General features: G+C 39.9%; 1 protein-coding gene across 3 annotated transcripts in view; it reads right to left on the bottom strand.

The window, feature by feature from the left end:
• LOC122550062 (protein adenylyltransferase SelO-like) overlaps positions 1 to 11,864 on the bottom strand; it is a 113,654-nt gene that overhangs the window by 98,928 nt on the left and 2,862 nt on the right. For all 3 annotated transcript variants that reach the window (XM_043690538.1, XM_043690536.1, XM_043690537.1), the window contains exon 2: positions 6,027 to 6,145. In XM_043690538.1, the coding sequence (XP_043546473.1) occupies positions 6,027 to 6,145 (119 nt within the window). The remainder of the gene's footprint in view (positions 1 to 6,026; positions 6,146 to 11,864) is intronic.

Below are 11,864 nucleotides of genomic sequence, written 5' to 3'. Positions count from 1 at the left end.
AGTCACGGAGGGAACGGTCTTTGTGGAAGGTGGAAAGGGGTGGGGAGGGAAATATATCCCCGGTGGTGGGGTCTGTTTGGAGGTGGCGGAAATGTCGGCGGATGATTTGGTTTATGTGAAGGTTGGTAGGGTGGAAGGTAGGCACCTGCACATCCACCAATATCATATGGAGGTCATGTTACATTTATATAAGACTTTGGTTTGGCCACATTTGCAATACTGCATACAGTTCTCTTCGCCACATTACCAAAAGAATGTGGATGCTTTGGAAAGGGTGCAAAGGAGGTTCGCTAGGATGTTGCCTTATATGGAGGGTGCTAGCTTTGAGGAGTGGTTGAGTAGATTAGGATTATTTTCATTTGAAAGGAGGAGGCTGAAGGGGGACCTGATTGAGGTCTACAAAATCATGAGGGTGGACAGCAAGAAACGTTTTCCCCAGAGTGCAGGACTCAATTACAAGGGGTCATGAGTTCAAAGTCAGAGGGGAAAAGTTTAAGGGAGATATACATGGAAAGTTCTTCACACTGAGAGTGGTGGGTGCCTGGAATACATTGCCAGCGGAGGTGGTAGGGGTGGGAACGATAGCATCATTTAAGATGTATCTAGACAGATACATGAATGGGCAGGGAGCAAAGGGATGCAGATCCATAGAAAATAGGCAGCAGATAGCAGATTTAGATAGAGGACATAGACTGTTGCAGGCTTGGAGGACCAAAGGGCCTGTTTCTGTGCTGTAATGTTCTTTGTTCATGAGAACAGACTCCACAGACTTATGTGTAATTGTGTATATAAGTTTATGTGAGTTATCAAATTTGGTGTGTTTAACATGCTAGCAGAAAAAGATGCCACAGACAGTCAGAGAAAAAAATTCCTTTGATGGGAGTTTCCAGAGAAAGTGGCATACTTTCAAATTAGAGTGAAACCAACAACAGGTAATATCAGGAAAGCATTTTATTGCAAACTGTTGTTGAGATTAATTGAAAATATAAAACTAAGATGAGCTAATTAAGTTAAGATACAGTTCACTCATTATCTAAATTGAATGATGGAACAGGTTCAAGGGCCTGAAACACTGCAACATTTTATATTATGAAAATGCAATGTTGTTCTTTTAAAAACTGATAACAGTGACAACGAAAATCACTTAATAATAGACATGTTGAATAGTTACTTTGCATCAGAAGCAGCTGTCTGGTGAATGTTAATTTATTTAAGTCTTCAGTTTAATAATCTAATAAATTGAGGCATGGAAGGGCATCATCGTCCTGTACAAAGCAAATCATGCTTCATCTGGGAACCACAAGATTGCTGCCCCTGTCCTGGAAATGATGTGTTCAGGCAGTGTCAACAGCTAGGGCTGATCAAAGTTTTAGAGCATGACCAACAATTGGCATCAATTGTGTTGGATCTGCAGGACTGAAAGTGTCCCATGAATCCGTCTTGCTTTCTGACCAGTATTTAGTTGAGAATGGCAGGTTGTGTACAGCCAAATCCATGACAGTGAGACTGGGCCAGCTGTGGGCAGAAGGAAGACTAGGAAAGTAATAATGATAGAGGGTTTGATATTTAGCAGGAGAGAGAACAGCATTTCTGTGGTGTCAGAAGTAAATACAGGATAACATATGCCTTCCTGGTGCCAGGGACAAGGATTTTATTGGTGGCTACAACAAACTCTGAGGGAGAAGGGCAAACAATTAGAGGTTGCAGTCCAAATCAGTACCATCAATATAGATAAAAGATCCTACAGGCAAATTTTAGTGAGCTAGGAAATGAACTAGCAAGCCAGATCTCAAAGGCAATAATCTCTCAAATTATTCTTGATGTTAGGTGTTATTAAGCATAGAAATTAGGACAGATCAGATGAAAGCATGATGGTTAGATGATGCAGGAGAGAGGTCTTTAGTTTCTTAAGATATTTGGAACCTATTCTAGGGCAGTTGAGACCTACATGGGTAAAATAGGTTCTACATTAGCACAGGTAGGATCAATATCTTTGCAAGGCATTTTGCTAGTGCCACAGTGAAGGGTTTAAACAAATTTAGATTGGGTGGGGAAGCAAGATTTAAGATTAGCAAGGGAACAGCAAGGTGCATGAAGGACTAGAAAAGATAGCCCTGTATTAAGACAACATGAGATTTTAATGAGGAGAATGTAAGAGAAAATGTAGTAATCTCTAAACAAAGTTTATTCTGTATAAACGTGAATGTGTGGAATTTGGTAAATAAGGTTAATGAGCAGCGTAAAAACATAAAGGGCGTGATTTTCCTCTACCTGAGGTGGTGAGAATAAATTTGATGGTTTGATTGGACGAGAGTTGAAAAATCAGATTCTCACCATCAAGTGAATCTGATTCCTCAAATTATCAGACACAGATGATGGAAGCTTATTTGCATGTATTTGCATCTCATTAATTACACAATTTGGGAGTACTGTATTAATTTTCCCTTTGCATTTAGATTATCCCTGATTTGAGAAACTCAGGCAGGGGAAGTGGTGATGTATTGCATATCACTAAGCTAGCAATCTCATTCCTGATGAAGGGCTTTTGCCTGAAACGTCGATTTTCCTGCTCTTCGGATGCTGCCTGGCCTGCTGTGCTTTTCCAGCACCAATCAATCTAGACTCTGATTTCCAGCATTTGCAGTCCTCACTTTTGCCAAGCAACCCTGAACCCCAGACATAGGCTCAAATCACACTATGGCAGATCATGAAATGTAAATTCAATTGAAAAAAAAAATCTCAGGAGTGACTGAGAAACAGTTTCTGGGTCACAGTCAATTGGAATTAGAGACAGAGACAGAAATTCACTCCATACAGAAAAGAATAGTTTAGCTGGACTGCTGAAAAGGCATACTACACAATCAGAACACAGGAAGAAATTCTAGAAATCAGTAGGTACAGCAAAGTGTTGGGGTTAGGGCTCAAGAAAAGTTTCGGGAAATGTGGGAGCTCAGAAGAGGCCATGCGCCACTAGTGGAAAATACAATAATGAGTGAGGGTGAAGAAAACCCACAAGCATTATTTGCTTTTTGCAACTGATCAAAATTTGAGCTCAGGCAAAAATCTTAGGGCTTGGTGAAATCTGCTGTTTGTGAACATACTGGAGTTGTGTCTGCAAGAACAGGGGTGCAGTTTTTGAAACCCAGGGGAACACACACCCATATAAAGGAGCAGCCTTTGAGAAGATTTCAAGACCAAGTCATCAAAGATGAACAACTGGAATCCATTATGAAGTTTTCATGAGATTTGTGACCAACAGTGTCAGTAATGTTTGCTAAGAAATCTGTGGGACCTGTCTTGATCACATTCACCATTTGATGTATTTGACCATACTGTGTTACCTATATTTGCCTCATGTAAGTTTGGGAATGTTACAATCTAAGTTATATCTATCTTCATAGACAAACCATGTTTATCAATAATCTTTGCAGGTTTGTTTAGGTTTTAATTGAAATGAAGTACTCATTCTTTGTTGACTAAAAAAACCTGGCTGAATTATTTCTAATGCTAAGCCAGACAGAGACGAAGACCTACGTAATTAACCAGAATGAATCAGATCCAAGTTCAGTTATTCTGCCACTTGCAGTCCTGAATGGCTGTGGACAATTAAATAACTCAATCGAGGAGGACCAAAAGCTCTGCAAGTGTTAGAAATCAGAAATAAAAATAGAAAAAAATGTCTGGTAGCAACTGTGGAGAGAAATCAGAGCTAATGTTTCAGGACAAATGACCCTTCCTCAGAACAGGTCTGAGCAATTTTTATTTTGGTTACAATCGAGGAGGCTGCACAAACATCTCCTTTGTGAATGATGGGAGAGCTTGCTACATCAATGTAAAAGCTAAGGTTAAAGCATTTGACACAACTTTCAGCCAAAAGTGCTGAGTGGATGATCAGGTCAGTCACTTCCAGAGGACCCCAGCATCACAGTTGCCAGAGTTCAACCAATTTGAATCACTTCACTTCATATGAAGAAACAATTGAAAGCACTAGATGCTACCAAAGTATAGGCTCTGACAATAGTATTGAAGACTGGAGTTCCAGAACTTGTCATGCCCCTAGTGATGCAGTTACAGTACCACTACTTTGGCATCCACCTGATAATGTCAAAAATTGCCCAGTTATGCCTTTACACAAAGCAGAACAAATGCAACCTGGCCAATTACTGCCCATCAGTCCATTCTTCAGCATCAGTAAAATGATGGAAAGGGTCACCAACAGTGCTATCAAACAACATTTGTTAATAATAATCTGCTCAGTGACACTCAGTTTCGGTTTTGCCAAACTGTTCCTGAACTCATTATAGCTTTCATTCAAACATGAACAAAAGAGCAGAATTCCAAAACTGAGGTTAGACTGCCCTTGACTTAAAGACCACATTTGACCCCATGTTGCATCAAGGAGCCCTAGCAAAAGTGGAATTACTGTTGACTGGAGTCACACCTTGATGTTTGTGACTTTTAGAGGTCAATCATCTCAGCTCCAGCACATCAGTTTAGGAGATCCAAAAGGTAGAATCTTAAGCCCAACCATCTTCACCTGTTTCATCAATGATCTTTCCTCCATCACAAGGTCAGAAATAGGAATGTCCACTGATGATTGCACAATGTTCAGCACTGTTCTTGACTCCTTAGATACTGAAGTCGTCCTTATTCAAATGGAGCAAAACCTAAACAATATCGAAGCTTGGACTGACAAGTAGAAAGTGACAGTTGTGCCATATAAATGCCAGTCAATAACTGTCTCCAACAAGCGAGAATCTAACCATCTTCTCTTGACATTCAATAGCATTACCATTGCTAAACCACCACTATCAACATTATGGGATACTATTGACAAAACCTGACAGTACTAGCCATATAGATACTATGGCTACAAGAATAGGTCGGAGGTTAGTAAATCCTGCAGCAAATAATTCAGCTCCTGACTCGCAAATCTGTTCACTACCTACAAGGTCTTAATCACAAGTGATGGAATATTGCCCATTTGCCTGGATTGCTGCAGCTTCAACAACACTCAAGAAGCTTGATGCCATCCAGGAAAATGCACAAACATTAATTCCCAAAAAACAGTGACAACAGTGTGTACCACTCCCAAGATGTACTGCAGAAATTCACCAAGACTCCATTAGATGCACCTTCCAAACAGACAGCACCTAGGAAGATAAGGGGTAGCAGGTATACGGGAACACCACTATTGAAAGGTTCCCCTCTATGTGCCTATGCTGGAAGCATGTTTAATTAAGGCATTTAGGAGGGCATTAGATGATTACTTAAATAGAAATAAAGTTCAGAATTGTGAGGAAAAGGCAAGAGATTAGTACTAAATTCAAATGCTCAGAGATCCAGTGCAATTCTGTGATTCCGAGATTCCAAACCATACACCATCCCAACATGGAACTATATCATATAAAAGCAAAATACGGAGATGCTGGAAATCTGAAGCAAAGCCAAAGAATGTTGGAGAAACTCAGCAGGTCTGGCATCATTTGTGAAGAAAGAAGCAGCGTTAATATTTCTTTCTTCAGAACTTACTGGCAGATGGAACTGTATCATTTTACTGTGACTGAGTCAAACTCCTGAAACTCCCTCCCTAACAGTCAAGTGGGCGAAGCTACACTAAATGGACTGTAGCAGTTCAACAAGACAGCTCAAGCATAATTAAGGATGCAAATAAAGGATGGCTGGCCAATGATGCCTACATGGCCTGAATGTATTATTTTTAAAAATCATCAAACTGATTAGATTTGTTCTTTTTTTGTGACTAGTTGAGAAGTGATACTAAAAAAGAATTGATGCACCCCTCGAATGTCAGTTTCTAAGAAGACAAATACATAAAAATAGGAATTAAAAAGAGTATTTGCAAAATAATGATTTAAATTTTACATCCATGCTAAGTTTATAAAAGATACAACTTAAACCTCCAGTTTTATTCAGTATACAGGCAACATTAATGTAATTAATTAATTATTTATTTAAATGACACATTGTTTCAACATAGAGACACTTATTGAAAACCATGTGCTAACCTTTGAAACTGCGACCAGCTTAATTGCTGACGTGAAAGGCTCTGGATGAACTGCTGAAAAAATACAATCCCTCACTTGACGTACATAATTTTCTTTAATAGGATCAAGTGGAAAAGAATCTATAAAAAACAAAGATATATTATTCATAATTAATATCAAAATGCCAGTCAAATTTATTTGTGATCAACAACTCTGCCTTTCACCAAAGTAAATAATTCAGCAAAAGTGAGCACTGCAGATGCCTGATGAAGGGCTTTTGCCCGAAACGTCGATTTTCCTGCTCCTCAGATGCTGCCTGACCTGCTGTGCTTTTCTAGCACCACTCTAATCTAGACTCTGGCTTCCAGCATCTGCAGTCCTCACTTTTGCCTAGTTGATTTTAACCTTACTGCGAATCCTCCAAAGTAAGTACTTCGCCTAATGGCTTCCCCACCCATACGAAATAACTCTGAAATCCTCACCTCTTCTCCAAATACTGCTTTTCACATTCAAGCCCACCCACTGATTGAGGGGGAGAAAGATGAATAAAGGAGAAAGCAAAAGGAGGGAAGAGGTGAGTGGAGAGAAAGAGGGAAGGAAAATGAGTGTAGAGATTGTGTGCATGAGAATTGAAAAAGAGAAAGGATGCAAGGAAACAAAGTTTAAAAAAAGAGTGGGTAGAAAGAAAACAGACAGAGGAGAAGTAATGGGGAAAGAGGAAAAGGGAGGAAAGCACAGAGGAGGAAAGACAGAGGAAACTAAGATAGAGGAATCAACTGAACAATATGAAAACTGCCAAGGTACATCTTGTTCAAAAAAATCCAAGAAATATTCATTACAGTCAATTAGAGCTCAATTAGTCTACTCTCAATCAACAGCAACTGATGGAAGATTTTGGCAACAGTGCTATAAAGCATCACCTACTCAGCAATAACCTGTTCACTGATGCTCAATTTGGGCTTCTCCAGCATGACTTAGTTCCAGACCTCATTACATCTTTGCCTCTCTGTAATGAGTGTGCACACTATAATCCTCTGGGACCATGGCAGAAGTTACATGACACCAGGTTATAATCCAAAAGGTTTATTTGAAACCATGAGTTTTCGGGGCTTTCAGTGTGACTGTACCTGACAAAGAAGCAGCGCTCCAAAAGCTCGTGATTTCAAATAAACCTGTTGGACTATGACATGGTGTTGTGTGACTTCTGACTTTGTCCACCCCGGTCCAATATCGGCTCTGGAACTAAAGCGAATTTCAGTTTCATCTGGTGCAAACCATAAGATACAGGAGCAGAATTAGGTCATTTAGCCCATCATGTCTGCTCCATCATTTGATCATGGCTGATATGGTTCTCAACTCCATTCTCCCTGTAACCCTCAATCCCCTTACTTATCAAGAACCTACATATCTCTATCTTAAATACAATGACTTGGCCTCCACAGCCCTCACTCCAGGGCTGTGCCCTACAAATCCTAATCTCTCCCACTAGTGAACATATCTTCTCCACATCCACTCTATCTAGCCTCTCAGTATTCCGTAAATTTCAGTCAGATCTTCCCTCATCCTTCTGAACTCTATTGACTACAGACACAGAGTCCTCAAACCCCTCCCCATATGACAAGCCCTTCATCCCTGGGATTATTCTTGTAAACCTCCTCTGGACCCCCTCCAACACTCGCACATCCTTCTTTGGAAATAGGGCTAAATATTGCTCATAATATTCCAAATGCGGTCTGACAGAGCTTTATGCAGTCTCAGCAGCACATCTCTGCTTTTCTATTCTAGCCCTCTTGAATTTTTAATTAATTTAATCTAATTTCTAATTTTAATTTTAGATTTTATTGTCACGTGTACTCAAGTACAGAAGTGCAGTGAAAAGTGTATAATGTCGCCACACATGTTGCCATCTTAGGTCCCAAGTTACTTAAGTACAAAAAAACGTTGTACCTAAGTTTTTTTGTACCTAAGTAGAAAGAGAAATGAGGGTTAGAAAGTTAAGCATTACTTCATCAAATAATAGAAAAATAAACAAATGGATAATACTTTATATTGAAGTCTTTCATAGTTTAACTTAGGAAAATAAAGGAATAAGTCAAAGGTTCAACAGTCTTTGATGAGTCCTCCACTTATCTCACTCTGCTGTATATTCTAAACACTGCCACAGATACCCAAATGAATGTTAATATTGTATTCACCTTCCTAACTGCCAAGTAAACCTGCATGTTAATTTTAAGAGAATCCTGAACTAGGGCTCCTAAGTCTCTTTGTGCTTCAAATTTCAAAAGCCTTTCCCTATTTAGAAAATAGTCTGTGTCTTTATTCTTTACACGTGACAATAAATTAATCAATCAATCAATCAAAAGTGCATAATTTCACATTTATCCAGTTGTATTCAGAATACAGCCAAAAAAACTAAATTCCAGAGGTAAAGTTGATAACTGCTCATCAAAGCGGCATTTTACTGCATTCAAGGAAGCCTTGCAAAATTGGTCAATGGAAATTGGGGGCAAATTACCAACTACTTGGACCTGCATCTGACATAAAAGAAGATGGTTGTGGTTCTTAGAAGTCAGTCTTCGAACATCACTGAGTTAAGATAGTGCCCTACCCCCAATCATCTTTAGCTGCTTCAGCAATAACCTTCACTCCAACACATAGTCAAAAGTGGGATTATTTGCAGATGATTGCCATAAATCATTTGCAATTCCTCAGATACTGAAACAGTCAGTACCTGCACGCAGCAAAAACTGGACAACGTTCAGTCATAGATGTACAGCAAGGAAACAGACCCTTCAGTCCAACCCGTCCATGCCGACCAGATATCCCAACCCAATCTAGTCCCACCTGTCAGCATTCGGCCCATATCCCTCCAAACCCTTCCTATTCATACACCCATCCAAATGCCTCTTAAATGTTGCAATTGTACCAGCCTCCACCACATCTTCTGGCAGCTCATTCCATACATGTACCACCTTTTGTGTGAAAAAGTTGCCCTTAGGTGTCTTTTATATTTTCCCCTCTCACCCTAAACCTATGCCCTCTAGTTCTGGACTCCCTGACCACAGTGAAAAGACTTTGCCTATTTATCCCATCCATGCCCCTCATAATTTTGTAAACCTCTATAAGGTCACCTCCGACGCTTCAGGGAAAACAGCTCCAGCCTGTTCAGCCTCTCCCTGTAGCTCAAATCCTCCAACCCTGGCAACATCCTTGTAAGTGTTTTCTGAACCCTTTCAAGTTTCACAACATCTTTCCGATAGGAAGGAGACCAGAATTGCATGCAATATTCCAACAGTGGCCTAACCAATGTCCTACACAGCCGCAACATGACCGCCCAACTCCTGTACTCAATACTCTGACCAATAAAGGAAAGCATACAAAACGCCTTCTTCTCTATCCTATCTACCTGCGACTCCACTTTCAAGGAGCTATGAATCTGCACTCCAAGGTCTCTTTGTTCAGCAACACTCCCTAGGACCTTACCATTAAGTGTATAAGTCCTGCTAAGATTTGCTTTTCTTCCACCTTTGAGCCAGTTCTGTATCCAAATGGCTAGTTCTCCCTGTATTCCATGAGATCTAACCTTGCTAATCAGTCTCCCATGGGGAACCTTATCAAACGCCTTACTGAAGTCCATATGGATCACATCTACTGCTCTGCCCTCATCAATCTTCTTTGTTACTTCTTCAAAAAACTCAATCAAGTTTGTTCAGGTGCAGACTGATAGCAGCAAATGATATTTGCGCCACACAAGTGCCAAGAGATGATCATCTCCAACAGGATAGAATCTAAACATTTCCTCCTGATGTTCAGCAGCAATGCCATCGACATCCCAAGGATAAATTTACTGGAACAGCTACATAATGGTGACTGTAAGCGCCAGTCAGACACTGGGAATTTTGAAGTAACTCAGCTCCCGACTCTCCAAAGTCACTGCACCATCCAAAAGGCACAAGTCATTAATATGATAAAAAATTCTCCACATGCCACAATGAACAATATAAAGCAGTTTGGACACTATTCAGGAGAACCTCTCTTCTCACTTAGGAGAGTGATGTGAAATTGGTGTCAATTTATTAGTGATTCAATAACAAGAAAAAGTATCTTTCTCTTGACACCTTAGCACAATTCCTCATGATTTAAAAAAAAGTCATAATCTTCATTATTTTAAAGAACTTGCCCTAGTATTTCAAGTCCTTTCTCTTTCATAACAAATGCTTCTCAACCTTAGTTTCAACCTGTAGTACGTACTAGAATGCTCACCGTTACTTTAATTACCTTTCCATAACAGACGACCAAAACTACACGCACTAGTGCCACTGTAACTCACCAAATTCAATACAAATTTATTGTATAAATTATATTCAAGGTCCAATTTAAACAACCTAACTGCTGTTAACCTTTATACCCCAAATTGCTTTATAGGTCTTGCAATGGCATTTACAAGGAAGCAAGTTGCTTTATTTATTCCAGTCTGGCACCCTTCCATTAATTGATTTTGTTTTGGCATGACTAATCAATTTTTAAACATATTTAACAGTACTACTAGTGTTGTGGTCATACAAGTGATTCTTGAACTTCCACATAGATAGCCACCCACAAACACTGACATATTCCCACACACAAAGGAACAGGATTACCAACTCAGCCCTTTCAGACTTCTCCACCATTCAATAAGAAAATGGCTGCTTTGTGGCATAACTCCATATGGCTTACCCTGAGCCCATACACCTTAACACCCTCGGTTAATAAAAACTTCGCCATCCCAGTTGAGTTAACATTGTTCCTCAAGTGGCAGTCAGAGTTCCAAACTTCCACTACTCTTTGCATGTCAAAGTGCTTTCCAACATCTCTCCTGAATGGCCAGGCCCTAATTCTTAAACTATGTCCCCTAGTTCTCGAATCTTCAACCAATTAAAATAATTTATCTTTATCTACCCTGTATTTCTGTTAATATCCTGAAACCTCAATTTGATCACATTTTAATCTTCTAAATTCTCGATAATAAAAGCCTAATTTGTCTAATATCGCCTGTAATGGACTAGGCCAGACCACTCAAAACATTCTTAAGCAGAATGAACTAACTGCAATTTGTTCCGGTAAGTGTAGTGAACATTACCCAGAGTAAGATAGCTAGGTTGACTAGCAGACTTTAAAACAGTCAAAGAATGTATTCACAATATTATTCAATGAAACACAAAGAACAAAATAAAGAACCCGATGAAACTCAAGCTATCCAGCTAGACTTCATTATGCTGTTCCGAATACACACAACAATCCTACTAAGGAAACTCCCTTTAAAACCCAGAATAAATGGAACACATGCTTCCAGGTTGAAGGTGAAGGACAGAAAAGAGAGAGAGAGAAAGCGCCAAGGAACAGCTTTTAGAAGAAAAGGGACCATCTTTGTGACACGCCTCATAACTCAACTACCATCATTGTAAAGCTGTGTTTAACTTCACCCAGGACGCAAACATCCTTGCTAAGGTATGTTGGCCAGATCTACTCGCAATACTTTGACTGAAGTCTAACTAGGGTTTTGTATAACACACCTCCTAGTTTAAAGCTTAGGAAATAATACATTGTATTTTGTGTCCAGGTGTCCCTTAGCATTTTTCTATTTATTTTTTAATGTTTTCACATGCAGAAGTGTTTAATAAAATAAAACCACAGTAGGGAGGCGCGGTAGTAGTTTGGCGCACCGACCTCTACACCGCTGAGGCCAAACGCCAGCTCGCAGATACCTCCTCCTACTGCCCCCTTGACCATGACCCCACCCCCCACCACCAAACCATCATCTCCCAGACCTCATCACCTCGGGGGATCTCCCATCCACCGCCTCCAACCTCATAGTCCCAC

This window comes from Chiloscyllium plagiosum, chromosome 5 (assembly GCF_004010195.1).
Source record: "Chiloscyllium plagiosum isolate BGI_BamShark_2017 chromosome 5, ASM401019v2, whole genome shotgun sequence".
In the NCBI taxonomy this organism is placed as follows: Eukaryota; Metazoa; Chordata; class Chondrichthyes; order Orectolobiformes; family Hemiscylliidae; genus Chiloscyllium; species Chiloscyllium plagiosum.
The sequence above is the reverse complement of the archived record's forward strand: the minus strand, read 5'-3'. Positions and strand labels throughout refer to the sequence as shown.